Source organism: Pleuronectes platessa, chromosome 12, assembly GCF_947347685.1.
Source record: "Pleuronectes platessa chromosome 12, fPlePla1.1, whole genome shotgun sequence".
Classification (NCBI taxonomy): Eukaryota; Metazoa; Chordata; class Actinopteri; order Pleuronectiformes; family Pleuronectidae; genus Pleuronectes; species Pleuronectes platessa.
Window position 1 is genome coordinate 25,126,383 of NC_070637.1, and position 17,520 is coordinate 25,143,902.

A 17,520-nucleotide genomic window follows, 5' to 3' on the forward strand; every position below is an offset into this window, starting at 1 on the left:
TTGGGTTTTTTGTCGTCTTCCCGGCGTTGTTGTGAGTTGTAAGTCTGTCTTGTGATCGTGTGTCCCCGTCCTGGTGTCAGTGCTGGTAACGTTAGATGAGAGCTGTGACGCACACAAACATCACTACGATTAAATATCCTGGTCTGAGAATAACTAATCATAATTAATGTTGATGATGAGTAGAAGGTTCAGACGAGAGGTTTTCACTTGCTCTTGAAAGCACCAGAACTTTGCTTCTGCACAAACTGTGAAACCTTTTTATATTCCCTGCAGTTTTTTTTGTTTCAGTTATTGTTATGATGCAGTTGTGTTACACACGCATGTTGGCTAATTATGACCCTGCGTGCTGGCCTAGCTGGGAGCAGGGTATTGTCTTCATCTCTGTCTGTGTACAGGTGTGTACAAAACAAAACATGGACTGACTTTCATCAAACATGGTGGGAGTCTTAAGATGATTGACTTTTTTAACAGGCCACTGACTTGGGCCTGATTTTTCTAATGTGACTCAGAGACCAATGGGTTTGTGTAGAGAAGGATTTGTCAATATGAAACTGCAGTGGTCTGCTCCGTTGATGCTTTTCATTGCTTTACTATTGATCTTCTAAACTTGGCTATATCATCATAATTTATACAAGTTTCTGACCAGAGTGGCTTGTTGAAATCCTCAGATACAAAACCATACTTGTGATTTCAGTCGGTGAGGGACACTTTTCTATAAAGAGGGTTCACACCCAACAGTGATGGACGACTCAACATATATGAGTGTGACCCCTGTTGTCCTCTCGGCTGCTGTCCCCTGAGGCTGCTGCCTTCCAGAAACAATGCGTTATTAGTCAACGTGTCTGGTACGATACAGTTTGTCAAACAACATCAAAAGTGCAGGACGGACATTCCTGCTGACAGATGTGTTGACACACGTGGCGAGGACATGCTGGTTACACACTGGAAACACCACAGAGGTGCGCTTGATTCCTTGGTAATTCGATCTGGTTTCATGGAAGCGTGACTAAGCGAGACTGCTTCCCTCACTAACACATGGAAAGACGAGGACGCTTCAAGAGGAAGAGGTTTTCAAAGACCGATAGCACGCTGATACATGCGCACACAACTTACTCATTTCATTGGGATTTATATTCACACCCGTAAACACTTTCATCAGACCCACAGACACCAGCAGATCCTTCGAGGTGTGGAGCCCTGCAGCATCGGAACTGATTTTGTCGAGTGTTATTGCGTCACTGCAACATGTGATAGTCGTGTCCTACATTATCAGCCCCAGTTGTTTATTCATTATACACCTAGCAACCTTATTTCCATTCACCTTGTGATACAGAATCAATGAGAATTTTGCTCTTGCAGTGTTGTAAGTGGCAGGGGACAAAGGATTGCTCTTGAACAAATGAGCAAACTGCATTACCTTGAAAGGGTCACCCTTCATTCCCTCCTCTGCCAGTAGCTGTGCATTAACCAGTATGATCCCTTCTTTGTGTCGTGTGTGTTAAGGGGACATTTTTTATATTTGATGGAAAAACCACTGCTCCACCAGCATCACATCTGCCCCGATCACCTTTCTCTGCGTGATGCTCTTTCTGCATGTCGATATCTTCAGGTCTGATGAGTCGGTGGAGCTCTAATTAACGCTGTCAGTTGACTAATGCCTCACTTTCACTGTGAACGTGACCGGCATGTGTCAGGCTGTGACATGTTGTCTTCTGTTGAGCATGTGTGCGTTATGGCACACGTCCATCATGTCTCTGCCAGAGGGACGTCTTCCTGCCAACTCGCCCTGACGTGGCTCTCCATTCTATTCAGATTGGAAAAGCCATGACACATTCCTGAGTAAGTTTGGCACCAGGAGATGATTCCACTGCCAGGTGATAGTACGGAGCGGTACTACGTGTTGTGTGGATGTTCTGGATCAGAGAACTTCGGTTATCACTGCAGAACCTTTTCATAGAGAATAATGAAAACAACACCATTCCTCCGAGTTAAGTGTTTTCATTGCTGAAGTCTTGTTAGTATGTTGTTCATGTGTTTGTGGTTAACGGAGCTGATGCTCCTCACATGCCAGAAGCAGAGCCAGCTCGGTTCACTTCAGTTGATACCAGAGTTTGTTCGTATGCTCATAACGTCGTTGTGTTGTTGATTTAACTCTGATGGTGGTTTTGTCCCCTTCCAGCTCTTCATCTCCCCTCCTGTAATTCTGTAATTGTTTTCTTGCACCAAGCCCACGGCTGTCCTCAGGGGCAGCTTTCATTTTATCATCAAGGCTCCTCTTTCAATTTTCTTCTGTTGTTCTCTGTGCCCCCCCCCCCCCATCCCCTCTTTCCCTTTTGTTTCCTCCTCTCCTTATTACTCTTTTCTCTTTCCCTCCCATCTCTTCGCTCTCCTGTTCCTCCTTCTGATAATGTTCCTCTAACTGCTTTGCAGTGGAATCCACCCACGTGTAATGTTCTGTGCAGCAGTTATGGACCCAAACGGGTATTTACACACCCGCCTTCACACACACCAAGAGAAATGACACATGGCAGGGTTGTGAAGCAAGTCAATGGGCTGTTAAATGTGATCTCTGTTGTGTGTCTGCCTCTGTGCTGCCAGTCAGAGCAACGCGCCCTGGAGACTGCTCATCATTCATCAGCCTGCAGATGCTTCAGCATCACTGATTCTGTGTGTCTCTCAGGAAGGTGAAGGGAAACACTGCAGGTTTAATGTGTTACATCTTAAAAGATGTGGTGCAGGTGGAATCATCTCTTTGAAGACAAACTGTTTGAAGTTCCATGTTTCTATAAAATCTCCTAAAAACCTCTATGTCCACACAAGCATTTTAGATTAGACTCTTTAATAATTCACGTCCATGCCAGCGCACCTTAAAGTGCATATCAGGTGACCATTCACGTGCACTTTACATGTGCACACAGGTGGAAACAGGGAGCAGAGTCAATAATCTGCAGTGGACGGTTTATAAGAAACAACAATGGTGAAAAGTAAAACAAGAGATATTGTTTCTTGACAACAAGATGGAGCTGTTACTGACAGAAGGTGTTATCAATGCTCAGAACCAATTGGGAAGCATGTGTGCGACTAGGTCATTGTTTCTTAACATCTCATTTTCTGCACGTCTACTACAAACACAGCCCCAAAGTTCTCAAACTAAAAAGGGGTCGAAAGCATCTCTGAACTTCTCAGATGGAGGAACTCAAATACTCAGGTTGAGCATAGACGCTAGGTGTTTCAACAGTGATGCATAAAATAGTTCCACGCCTCTTCTGGTAAGAGGAACACAAACACCTATTCACCACAGTCCTGTGGGCTCCCACAGTCATGTCACAATTCCTCCTGTAGATGCTCTCAGCCACAAGCAGGAAACGGATTAGCTTCAGCCTTATTGAATAAAAACAAAGAAACAGGAAAAGAACAAAGACGTAATGCAGAGAGCATTTCGATCTGCCAGCAAGCATAGCCTGCACCTATAACAATGATGCATATATTATATATTGTGTTCTTTCATTTTGTGTGTCAGACAAAACCACATTGATTGATGATTAACACCACTGTGGTCGTCTGACTGCTCCTGTATCACTGCATTAAGAACTGCCTGTTGTTCTCAGCCGGCTCCTTGTTTCTCTGCTCCCAGGCTCATGGTGGTTGTGGTTCTGCAGTCTCTCCCTGGGACTATTAGCAAACTGGTGAAGGGAGTGTCGCTTGTAAGCAAGGGGCGGTTTTATTACTAAATTTATCCCACTGAAAAAACGCTTCCCATCAATCCTTCCTTTTATTTTGGAGAAACTCCCAAACAACATATTATTCCTCTCTTCCTTCTATGTTTTCACATAAATGTGTTTAGGGATGTTTTGAGGAGCAAAGACTTCGATGCTTTCATCGTTCTCTTACTCCGTCACTCACCTGTGACATCAGATCACTCCACCATGCTCGTCTTTCTATCTTTATATTGTAGAAGTCAAAGTTTGAATCGAAGTTATGAGTAGAAAGACTCGGAACGTCAGCATAGAGAATATATTTCTTTGAGTTTTGCCGTCTCGGAGCCTCAGAGACTTTCTCAGATGTTCTGTTAAAGCTAGAAGTGGACCCCCCCCCCCCCCCCCCCGACACTGCTGAGAACTAGTGGAAGTGATAAGAGAGGAATAGAAGAGCATTGGAGATGAGGTGGTGACGTTGAGTAACAAGACCAGAAAATTAAAGCCCAACCGTGATGGATTTGTTTATTGCCGATCCCTATAACTGATATTCGAGTGTTTCGAAAAATCAAGTTCAAACGAATTCTATGATTCACAATTTGTCCAGATATATTTGAAGGCAGCCGAGTGCACACTGATGAGACTCTTCTGTGAGGCCTCCTGCTGCTAGTTGCATATGAAGGCAACAAACAGCCGTACCTTTGTGCATTACTTTGACATCTGTGGTGTGGATGGTTTACAAAGCCTGGTTTTCATGACGGACAGAATTAGTATTAAAATATCTTAAACCAATATCAGCATAATCTACTTCTTCTTTATGATCCATGCACTTCTTCTTTTTCACAAATTTACCTCAAAACGCAACTTCTGCTTGATATTTTGCAGCTTCAGCAAAAGCTGTAGTCTGACGTGAAAATGTAACGATAAGTTCTGAATAATATTGAAAGTGTTTAAACAGCAAAAAACAATAAACAAGATGTTTTTCGATGAGATGGAGAAGATCTTATAAAAGATTATCAGTGATACTTCATCTTAAACAGCTTTTACATGAATAAAAAGAGACGCTGAAAAATATGGACAAAGATGCATTAATAAAAGATAAATGAACACATAGAATGTAAAAGAATATTCTATATTTAATAAAATACGAGAATGAAATGGCAGAGGTAGTAGAACAACTTTTACAACTGCTTCACTTCTGTCTTCTGCTGATCGCACACACTGAACACAGACGTCATGTAAATGTACCATCGCACTTTGCCTCTTCATGCCCAGAACGCGTGTTTTGTGTGTGTTCAGTTTATCGGTCCGTCTGGAGTGTGACAGTCGCACAGATTGTGTTTGCTCTGCTACGTCTGTCTCGATAGCAGAGGCCACAGTCTGACCGATGGCAAAGTGAGAGCAGCCCTTCCTCTCGGTTTCTGTCTCCCTCCTCCTCCTCCTCTCTTTCATCCGTCTGATCCCTCTCTCCAACGTCCGGCTGTCGGCTGCTGAATCAGAAATCGCCAAGTGGGTCACGTATAAAAAAAAACAAAAACATTTTGTCGGCCAAGCTTTTCACGAGTTGTGCGCCTCTGAGTAAATTGCACTTTAAAAGCATTTTAATTGTTGCTGTGGCATTTCTATCTGTGGTAATAAGCTGTCATAGGAGGCTAATAGCACAGCAGAAATGCATTAAGCACCGGAGACTGCACAGCACTTGTCGAGCTGTGGGAAATCCAGTGATACATTTCTCTATAGAGTCGTTCAAACAGTGTCGAGTCAGGATTTTGACAGAGCACAATGGCTGCATTGTAAAGACGAGGCTCACCTGACAGCATCAATCTGAAAAAGAAAAACTCTCAATAAAAGAGAAATAAATATCTAAGAGTTCTTATTGGGGTAAATTCTGAGAAAGCTCAGCTGAGTGTGCAGCATGTGCACGGACTGGGTCCTGTTGTTTAATCCTATCAAACTGCTTTAGTGGGTTTTTGGAAGCATTTGCTTTGTATGACTGCAAAGTAATGTAAAAGCTCTCATACAGTTTGGCTCTGTCACTGTTGTGTTGTGATAGTTTGGCAGGAGAAGTCGGCGTCTTTCTGAGCAGTGCGAGAAAAACAAGGATCATTCAAAGAAGCTTTAATTCAGAGTTCTGTATTAGTCCGTTTTCAGGAAACCTGCATCCGCCTGCAATCTATAGGTTCACAACAAAACCTATAGATGTTAAAAATACTGCACAATCTTTTTAATTTCTGATTTCTTACTTTTGGCGTCAACAGCTGCTCCTTCCAGACCCGGTGCAGGACTTTAATCACCTCTTATTAACTGGGAACCTTTATTCAAACTAAACCTCAAATCCACTGTCAACCAAAATCCTCACTGTTACTATAACTTTGTGCGACTGAGGGCTGATGAACACACTCTCCCTCTTGCTCCCTGGTGGCTCACTGATTCCAGTTACACACATAGGTGATGTGCAACAGTGAGAGTAAAGCACAAAGAACACAAGTGACACCAAAAAGCTCGCAGAGGTCATTTAGCCTGCAGACAAATGGTTTACATTTTTCCCATAGCGCAGCACCAACAGTACAAAGGGAAAAACACAGAGAGGGATATTTGCTGTGTGTGTCTGTGTGTGTCTGTGTGTGCTCGCGCTCTCTCTGTCATTGGACAATAGTTTCTCTATGTGAAGCTTCTCCTCAAGACTGAAGTTGTTGCCTGTCGGTCTCCCTCTGTCCCCATCTCCTCTATTCTCCCTCTTCTATTCTCCCTCTTCTCTTCTCCCTCTTCTCTCTTTGTCGTCTTTCTCTCAAAGAGTCGTTCATTCTTTTCCTCAAACTGCTGCTTTGCTGATGTTCTTCACGGGTCTTTATCATAAGGACCTTTGGACTCTACCCAGTTAAATATTCATTGTTAAAAAGCTACAGTACATTCTCACATGGTGATTTACTCTGTTAGAGTGTAATAGTGAGCCAGGAATCAACCATCCAATTAGTAGACGACCCGCTCTACCTCCTGAGCCACGACCCTCACCATACAACCAAGTCTTCACCATCAAAAAGCCATTGAATTTGTCCTCACGACACTGGTATTGAATTCAAACTGGTCTCCACTAGCACAGAAACACACACACTCAGCAACACTGCTCACAAGGTGAGAACAACACAAGCCACCTTATCCCAGCTGGTAAAAATAGAGTAAAGTGATTTTAATTGCTCCCTGAAGGACGTGCTGCTCCCTTCTCTCTGTGGTGAGGTCACAGGTCAGGTTGGAACTGGAGAGCTCAAGAGCATCTGGTGGATAAAACCTCTCATTGAGATCGACAGACCCTCTCTGTGTTAGGTGTCCACTACAAGTGCTAGTCGGTTGTTTATCTCTCAAACATAAGCATGGTTTGTTTTAATGAAGGTGTTATAGGTAAACCAGGGGGAGGCGTAATAAACTTAGCAGTACTCATATTCTCTGAAACACTGGTCGGGTCCTATTTGACACTTTATGCATTAAGCTATGAGCGATGATCAACTGGACGGACACACACTCAAGAGACAGTGGAATTTAAGAATAAATCACTTGTCACTCATCTTTCTCTTCTGTGTTCTCCACCAGGCAACCAGACAAACTTGTGGTGGTCTGGACTCGCAGAAGTCGACGGAAATCTTCCAAGGTTCGTGATTGAAGCGCGACACGAAGTCAAGACACAGTCAAAAACAAAGTACAACTTATTAATCTACAAATACAAGTTTAAAAAAAAACCTTCTTGTGATCCCCCTCTCAGTCCCACGGCTGGCAGCCTGGAATCAAGAACCCCTACAGAGGAGTGGTGGTGTGGCCGGTCCCAGAAAACATTGAGATCACTGTCACTCTCTTTAAGGTAAGTTTCTCTGACACCAGCATCTTCTCTGTGTTTAGAACACGAGGTCTCAAATCCTTTCTCACCTCCCACCGCTGCACACTGTATTTAAAATCACATGAAAGGCCTTTATTATAAGTATTGGATGAATGAAGTCTTGAGAAAATATTTTTTTATGGCAGGGATGTAACTGCAAACAGCATTTTTGGGAACATTATGCATGGAAACTACTAATAACACAAAATGCTTTTACATTTTCTATCTTCCAGGGCTGTTGATACATTTTAATCTGTGCATACAAAGAGTTGTAATGTATTTCATGAATAAAAAGTTTAGTGATACAGTTGTGTCTGTGAACTACATACATGTACAGACAGTATCTGTCAGTGGGCCTGGCTTACTTAAAGCCACCGGGCCTGTGTGCTGACAGGCAGCCTCCCAGCTCAGTGTCCTGTTACCTCTCCATGTTTCTACCAGAGCTCCTGCCACATGCACTTCCATACCTGCTTCTGCTTTGTTCTGATCGGGCACGGAATGTCCTCGTCCTGCCTTAAGTAAACTCACTCACGGGGAAAAGAAGAGAAATCTGAAACCTAAATGATCTCCTCTGTGAAAACATGCTGTGATGACTGCTAGGTACAATATATAGATGGAAAAGTTCAGCTGACATGTAAACTGGCTCAGTTTTCCAGGCAGCACTGTGCATGTCGGCGTGTCTTTTATTCTCAGCCCACTTCCACTTCCTGTCCCAGAGGAAGTAATAAAGCTGTTTTTGTGATGAGACCCAGAGCAAAGCCACCGACTGCACAACCGGCTCCATCACCGCCGCTGGACCAAGCCACGAAATAAATATCATTACCCCTGACGTCAATAAGAATGTTTGTTTGTCCCCACTGCACCGAAGTGAGAATGAAGAGTTAATTGAAATGTTAATATAATGTTAATATCAAAGGGAGAAAAGCTGCTCTGATAACTTATGTTCTTACAGGAAACACTTTCCTCTTTAGAAACATTAACAAGAGAAAGTCACAGCAGTTATTAGTTAGCAGATACCTGAGTTTAATATTTGCTCTTCTTTTTCTTCTGACTCCACAAAGTGATAAATATCTGCAGGGGCGTAGCTTATTACACAGTTTATCACACACAGTCTTATGGGAGGTGAAAAGTGATTAAACCAACACAAGGAGGTAACGATCACATTAAAGTGAAAAGCCGGGTGTCATCTCTCACTGGAGTCATTTGTTTAAAGTTTAAAGTGATACTCCACAAGTTGTATTAATAGACAGTAATTCAGATATAGTAAATTATAACCCTTATAAGGTATTTGTAGCCCTAATGGTTGCATCATGGGAAGTTTATGACTTTTTGAAGTTTGAACCATACTAATGAGAGAAACCACTGAAATCCCAAATTCCACTGCAAAAATTTAAACTTTTTTTTTTTTCATGAGACCCTCTAATTTATGGAAGAGCATTAATAAATTGTTGGAGAACCTTTTTCAATATGAAAGATATTCCTTAACGCCGGTCTCAATCTGTCAGACTCTATTACCGAGATAGTTCTGCAGCCGACTGGAGGTTGACGCTGCCGGTGATTTAAAGATCCTCTCGGCTCCATCTGGCCTGAAGCGCTGCAGTGAAAACGGCCGAGCTCAGTAATATCCCAGCCTGCTCCTCAGGGAGATTCACAGCAGCAGAAGTTTGTGGACGGGGAGGAGAGAACTTGAATTAAGAAGTAACTTAGTGCTGGGACGGCTCACTGTGGAGACAGAATTGATTCTAGCAGAGACGATGTGCAGGAGGCCGAGTGGGCACTCAGTAGCATCCAGTCCTGAAAACATCTGGCTCTTCGCCTGTGGATTGTAACGTCATTCATTTTCCAAACCCGTAGAAGAATTAAACGTTTGCTCGCACAATTACAATAATTCGTATTTAATCAGTTAAGATCTTTATCACTGTTAAAGCAAATTAACAGCAATACTCTCTTGAGATGTTGCAGCACAAAGACACTGCCGATAAGTCGTTTGTGTGGTTGTAAAATAATAATGTGGCATTTTAGATGTGATAGGATCATGCAGCTGTGTGACCTGCAGTGCGTGTCTGTGTGAGTGTGTGTGTGAGTGTGTGTGAGTGTGTGTCTCTGCCATACTGCAGGAATATTGATTTCCTGGGGTGTGTCACAAGTGCAGTGAGACTGAGACGCATCACTGCATGTGTTGGACACACTGGAGCTCCACCAGCTATATTCAATGAGATTTTATCGCTAAATCATTTTGTCTTATCACAGACTGTTGGAAATGGTTTATTTTGATTGTTAATCTCAAAGTTATCAGGTTGTGATTATGACAATTAGACAAGTGCAGCCGATTGAAGAAGCTTCCTCGTTCTGTTTTGTGTTATTGCTCCATAAATAACTTAATTAACATTTCATTTTATCTTCCCATTGACAAATCAGTTACTTGTCTTCAGTAGCTTCCACAGTGCGACGTGCATGTTTGTATGATTGTACAGTGAGTGAGTGCTTCAGTGTGTATTTTATGACGCACTGGTTTAATGTATTGACTGATAAAGTGTTTTTCATGCTTGATGCAGTTCCCAAGCACAAACAGTCTATTGAAATAATCTGTTGAAGGTGAAAATAAAACAAGACGCCCTTTACTGTATCTAAAGAAGGAATTTGTTAATTCAATTTAAGCGTAAAGTGTATTGACTCGTCTTTCTGCTATGATGTACAACACATGCATGTTCTCAATCATGTCTGTGTATGTTGTCCCTGCAGGACCCACATGCAGAGGAGTTTGAAGACAAAGAGTGGACGTTTGTCATTGAGAACGTGAGTAATGGATTATATCTTTAATTCTTTGGTCCCTTTGCTTTCTTTCTTTGTTAGTGCACTGACACACTGTCTCTCTCATTGTGTCTATTACTGCACAGAAGTTCTGTTTGTGTTATTTTTATTCTACTGAATTATCACTATATGATTATAGTCATAAGGCTTGTTTAGAATGACTGTGATTACAACTTTAATCAAAACAACACAGAAATATTAAATTTCTCATCCACCAATTCCTTTTAAATTACATGTGCAGGTTCTGCCACCTTGTGGTCAGATTATGCAATCACATGCTTCTCTCAGGGACAATGCCGGTTCTTGGGTTAAACTGAAGGTGTTGACTCTCACCCCCCCCCCCCCCCTCATTTATATAATATTTTCCCATTTGACATTCCCAGACGTTTAGAACAACTGCTTTGAATAGTGCGACAGAGATTCTCTTACTGTTTTCTTGGTTTGTGGTGAAACGTTCACATTCCTGTTTGAAGCAACTGGAACAGCACAAGTTTAAATATGAGTTTGACTGCAACTTGCTTCCTTTCGTGGTGACGTGAGAAACTGATGAATCAGAATGAGGGCGTGAACATGTGCTGCTCAGAAGAGATTTTCTGTGTTTTTAATATTTGTTTGATTTCTTCTGCATGGTTAATTTATATAACGTCGACATGTTGAACAAACTGGGCCTTTGTAATTACATTTTGAGATTTTCTCGTTACAGCCTAATCTAAAACATTTAGTTAAAGTTGTTTACTGTTATGGAAACTTATCCCAACCTTGATTTCAAGGAAATTCAAGCCTTTTACATGTGTTGACAAAATTGGTCAATATTTGATCCCTGCTCTGATTGTTTTTTGCTGTCATATAAGCATTTTCCAGAGTTTTTAGAAATTCTCTTATCTTGCAAATTTACTGCATCTTAAGGAAACTTAAAGTTTTCTGTTTGTCAAAGTGAAAACAATTGCCATGAATTAATTTGGATTCAAGCAATTAGGACAATTTCAAGAGTGACTGACTAAGATGAGCAAATGCATGTTTTCACAATTGCTCCTTCAAAACCTTTGAACACTCGTATTTGTAAACTTCTGAACAAGAGCTCATCATTAGTAATCAACAGGGACAGACCTCTTTGACTTCTCAGCCCGCTCCTAAAGAGCGTGGGGAACTGAGCTCTTTGACTCTGTCACTTTCTGTACGTCTCAAGCTCAAAGGAGCGACGGAAGAAACTGCTCAACATTTTTGTCTTTGATAAAAAGCTGAGAAGACAAGCAGGTCAGCCGGTGCTCTGTGGCTGGAGCGTGGGAGAGAGCAGGACGGAGGCGAGAAGCAGAGAGAAAAAGACAAGTTTGTGGGTTTGCCTGTGTCTCTGCATACCTGACTAATGACAAAGATCAAAGCAGGAATGGAGAGCAAAGGACAAGGTAGACAGGAGGGAGGAGAGGCAGAGGGCAGCTCGTACATTCACACGCTCAAATGTTTGCGTTTATCTTCACTACTCAGCAGGAAAACCTTTAAAATATGAAGAACTCTAAACAGAGTTTGGTTGATTTGTCACAGCAGCAGCTCTTAAGGTTCAGGAAGCAGAGGATCATGGGTAACATCCTCCATTTAGTTGTGTAGCTCAGTGAGTGGGACGACACAGTCACAGCTCCACTCAACACATTGATAAACTGTTTTCTCTTTACAGGAAAACCACTTAGAAGCTCAGACACGGAGCCAAACTATTAAACACCACGTGTGGCTGCAGGGGGCGCTGTCGCCCAGCAGAAGTTACACAGTTCTTCAGACTTTGTAGTTGAATCCTTTCATCTTTTAATATTGTGAAGATGCTTTTTAAAAAGTTTTAAAGCTCTTACAAATCATCCTAGCATCACAGGTTTATTGCCACTATGGTAATCGCTAATTTGATGTCAGTCCAGGAATGTTTCTGTCTGCTCAATATCTAATGTTCACTAAATACTAAACACTCCTGAGCTAAAGAAAACTGACTTAATAATGTACACAAAATAAAGAAATGTATAGAAAGAGAATATTTTCCTTAACACATCCAGATATGGACATGCACCTTGTTGACCTGGTGTTTTTGATGCTGTTGAATACTATCACTGCATTGTAGTGAGTGACTGAGACGCACAAAGAGAAATACATCGTTTTGTAGAATTATATTATCCTTCTCAAGTCAAAACCCACTCTGTCTTTTAATTCGAAAAACTCAATCATCTTATAAATGCTTTTTCTCACGATTAACTGAGCAGATGAGCAAAAATCTAAGATCTAACTAAACCGTCCACAAGAGGGCAGTCTACCCCAAGATCTGTGGCAACTCCTTTTGTGATATTTCCTTCTTAATTCATGGATCACTTCCTCAAGTCAGCTGTGTGTTTGACTGTGTGTGAATCAAGAGGAAATGTATCTTTGTATGTGTGTGTTGATGTTTGTGGGATGGAAGGTGTGAAGTTGTCCATACATATTAAACAGTGTGTGTATTCGGTGCATGTAAAGAGCTCAGATCCCCCACGCCACCCCCCCCCCCCGTCCTTCAGGTATCTCAGCTAATATAAAGTCAGGAGAGGTGAATGAATGCAGCGGTGAGTGCTGCTCTGAGGAGGAAGAACAGAAGAAGAGGAGAGGTGAGCTCTCCTGACCCCTCATCAGACGGCGGAGGAGAAAGGGGAAGAATACGCCATTGTGCCCGAGCGCCGGAGATGATGAAATTCAAGATCCCTGCGCTGTGGCTCCGTCTTAATCTGGGGGCCCAACCTCGCACTAGGCTAATCCCTCCCCGTCGAATTACTGGCCCTGGATAGATTGTATTTTGTCATTGAAAATGGCAGTGTCAAACACTACCTTTTTCTCTCCTCTATTTGTTCGTCTGCCAAGGCAAATCGCATAATCAAAAGATGGCAAGAGAGGGAGAGAGCAAAGAGGAGAAAGTGACGGAGAGAGAGAGAGGGATGGAGGGGGGGATGGAGAGGTGGCGGGTGGAAAATGGCTATACAGTAGTATCTCTAAATTGCATGCTACCCTTTCCTTTCACCCCTTTTCAAATAGGTGCGTATTATCAAAAAGGTGGGCAAATTGAGAGTCAAAAGATTGCACGGCTATATTTGACAGCATTGTGCTTACAGGTTATTTTGTGCATGTGTGTGTGTGTGTGTGTGTGTGTGTGCATGAAGGGGTGTGTGTGTGTGTGTGTAACGTGTCTATATAGAGTCATGCCTGTGTGTATTCTCTTTGTGTTTGCATATCAACCAAAGCTGGAGATGGTAGACCAACTTCCTTCTGCCTTCTGAGTGAGAAGCTCTTATGTCTGAACACATTGAATAAACAGTGATACACACACTGGGAGACACACTCACTCTCTTCCTCTCTCCCTCCAACTTCACCTTTTTACAGTCACATTACATCAATGTCAATCGTAGAAGAAAGATTTCCACGGCTCCCACTGTTCGACTGTCTGCTGCATGTCGCCACGTTTTAAATATCGATTAAGCATCACTGTTAGTTGGACCACAGCATTTTCTCTTCTGTTTGACAGATCATTGATTTAGATGTTATCGCCCCCTACTGGCCGGGCATGCTTGTATAAGTATTTGTAATTTTTGTGTTCTCGCCTGGACAGAGATCTGATTCGTGCTGATTTATAAATATTAAAAAGCAGATGGCAAATAGACAGGAAATATCCACAGTGGTGTAGACAGGGCCTCGTTTGTTTAGTTTTACGTAAATATAATATTTTAACATCCAAATGAAGAGTGTAGGGACAAATATTACTTATGTATTGGTCGAGCTGTTGTCATCTTGGAACCTGAGGATGTTTCTAGCATATTGTGGCTTCTTTCTTTCTCCTCCTCCATCTCTTTTTCACCCTGTTTCTTTCTTTCTCTCACTCTCTCCTCTCTGAGCTGATGTCCTGTCTATTGTGGACCAGCTCCAACTCCATTAAGGCCATTTCCACACCACATACCTCCCACTTAGCCACAGTCATACAGTCGCACAATGTCACATACTGACAGAGACGAACACACGCACACACACACTCGTCTCACTGCACAATCTGAAAAACCATGACACCAACCACTCACACAAACGCACAGTCCAACCTAGCTCCATCACCTTTATACACACAGAGAGACACAAACACACACACACACACACACACACACCCGCTCTCTTTATTGAACCCATAGCCGTGGAGTGTGTACGCCCCCTCCCTCCTCCGTGTGGAACACATTACGTAGGCCAGTGGCTTGTGAGCGCTGACTGGGCCTCGGGGAAGAAAAACACAATTATTTCAGCCCTCAGCTATTCACGCAAAGGTGACAAAAGCTGGTATGAAGTATGAAATCCCAAAAGTTTCCCCCGTGCCGAGGCCCACAAATTGGGATTAATTTGCGCTCGTGTGCACGCGTGTGTCTCTAAAGTTTTCACCTTTTGCTCGTTTCCCATTTCATCAATAGTTTGGAGAAGTCGGAAAGCCTCGTGAATTGTGTCTGGTAGAAGAGTGTGCGTCTGCTCCAGCTGTTTGTGTGTGTTTCATAACGCTGATTCTAAATGAACTAGAAATAAATAAATGGTCTACAAAATGTAAGTCATAACTTCAATAATTTATACTTGAAATATGGTAGGAGGTAAATTATTGTGTGAGTGTGTGTGCGTCTGTCTGTGTGTGTGTCTAAATGTTGAAAAGCTGGGGGGGGGTGGACTCCTAGAATGGGATCACACATTCACACACGCTTTTCAAATTAATTTAATCTAATTAATCGCCCTGAGGAGAGGCAACAGATGCTGGTGATTACCCACCATGCCTGGACCCCTCCCTAAGTGGGCACACAGACACACACACACACACACAATCACAGCTATTACTATCACAACTCTAAATGCTGCCGTTTTCTGCCAGTATGCAGCCAACATGCAATGCTTCTGTGTCATTTTCTCAGTGGCTGTGTGTTTGTGTCTTTGTGAGAACCTGTCTGGGGAGATGTGTGTCTAGTTTTATGTGCTGTGTGTGTGTGTCTGTGGCTTGAGGGTGGCAGCGGAGGCCGGGTGGTCCCTCCTGTCGCCCTAATAGGCTTTACTGGCCCCTAATCCACACCACACCGCCCGTCACATGGCTGGTCTGCTGACTTACTGCCACCACCACCATGAGGTGTGCGTGTCACTGTGTCTCTGTGCAGGTGTCACATTAGAATTGTGTGTGTCTGAGCAAGTGTGGGTCGCATCTTTCTTTTTACGTTCGATATGGGTCAGAAAAAACTGAATTTGAACATGTTACTTGAGCAATGGGAAATATAGTCTTTGGGCATTTTTATATTATTTTCTAAAATCAAAACAGCAGATAGAAAACTCATCATATATTAAAATAGATCCTTTAAACACCTGCACCATAATATAATATATATATAGCTTCATGTACTTCATCTCTTCTCGGACGTACGTGCACACAGGCACCTTCAGCTTCATATCTACTATCTTTGTGTGTCTGTGTGTGTGTTTTTGCTTACATGCATGTTGGTTAATTAAACTGATTAAACTGTTCCCCCTGATGATGGGGGGGCTTTGCTTCTTTGCTTATTTGCTTATGTCATCTTTTTCTCTCTCTCTCTCTCTCCTTCTCTCTCTCTCTCTCTCTCTCTCTCTCTGATTGTGAGTAGATTTATATTTAGTGTCTCCTCATATTGTTCTGTCAGCTTCACTGTTTTATCCTTCCTCCTTATGTTCTCATGTGCTCCCCCGCATGCTGTGTGTGTGTGTGTCTGTGACTTAACGAATGCATGCAGTATGTATGTGTGTGCCATGTGCACACAAGACAGTAAGTTCTTTGTGAGTCTGTGTGCCGTGTCTTCACATTTGCTTTTGTGACTTTGTGTTTGTGTGTGGTGAGAGCGGGTGTGTCTTGTCCCACTGGTTCAGGTTGTGACCTCGGCTTTCATCTCCTCAGTCTGAGGCTCCTGCATCACGCTGCGCTCCGCTCCCGGCCAACAACACGGCAGATGTCACCAGACACCGCAGCAGACACACAAACACAGACACACACACAGTCATATCTACACATGTACATCCTCTCATTCACACAGTGTCTGTCTTTCATATACACATGCAGGCTCACAGCGTTTGTGTACATATACACTGTATAATCTCACACAAAGACACACTCGCATCCTGTCGCACACACACACACACACACACACAGCAACCCAAGCTGGTTTTTGTTTTGCCTCATACAGTGTGACGTTTGACCCCCAAAATAAACATCAAAACACATGTGTCACCTGGGAAACATCCGTCTCTCCACCTGTGTGGCCTTCACATCACAACGAGCCAACTGTGTGTGTGTGTCTGTGTCTGTGTGAGATGTTTGTGTTATGACTGTGGATCAGTGTCCTCATTCACACCATTAGTTTGGGCTAAACATTTTACCACTGTTAAATATACAGTAGACACAAAATGTGTCATACTGTGAGATACTGTCATAATTGTGCTTTTCAATATTACATTATAAGATACCGGTTATAGAACTCTGAAGTCCCAGTCTAATCCAACACGACTTGTTTACTCTTAATCTTATCAGACCATCTTTAATGAAGTTTGTTCCCCTGTAAGTTCCCCCCCCCCTTTTATGATCTGCTCGTCCTCACTGATCAGTTATGTTTTCAAAACAGGACAAACAAGTGATCACCTGCACGTGGAATTTGTTTTTAAGGATGAATGTTGACTTGTTTCTTTCCCTCTATGTTTTTTACTTTCTAATCTGGGAGCTGCAGTACTGAAATCCACTCGGAGGCTCTGACTTGTTCGTGATCGTCGACCACACCCTCTGTTATCAGTCATCTCTGAGGTCGCCCTCTATCCCTCCATGGCTCCACATCCTGTCACCTGCCCTTCTCCCCGATCCGCTCTAATCTGACTTCCTGCTCTCGGTCCTTGTCCTCGTCTCACTTTTGTTTTTGGTCTCACGTATTACCTGGCAGTGACGGGTGGTCAGGACCTGGACAGTTATTATCAGTTATTATCTCCGTCTCGCGGTTATTTATTTTTCCTCTGTGCGACTTAAGATGGCTGCTCGCGATGGAGACAGGCCTCTGTGGCCCGCAAAACACAGGCCCCGTCAAATCCCCCTGTTTATCCACAAGCTTGACCCGCTGGGCCTGCGTGGGCCGGTCG

The 17,520-nt window shown here is 42.9% G+C and overlaps 1 protein-coding gene across 4 annotated transcripts in view; it reads left to right on the forward strand.

Moving 5' to 3' along the window:
* ehbp1 (EH domain binding protein 1) overlaps positions 1 to 17,520 on the forward strand; it is a gene marked incomplete at its 3' end in the record, with an annotated part of 94,636 nt that overhangs the window by 11,184 nt on the left and 65,932 nt on the right. For all 4 annotated transcript variants that reach the window (XM_053436451.1, XM_053436452.1, XM_053436453.1 and 1 more), the window contains 3 exon segments: positions 7,281 to 7,338; positions 7,450 to 7,545; positions 10,303 to 10,356. In XM_053436451.1, coding sequence (XP_053292426.1) covers positions 7,281 to 7,338; positions 7,450 to 7,545; positions 10,303 to 10,356 — 208 coding nt within the window.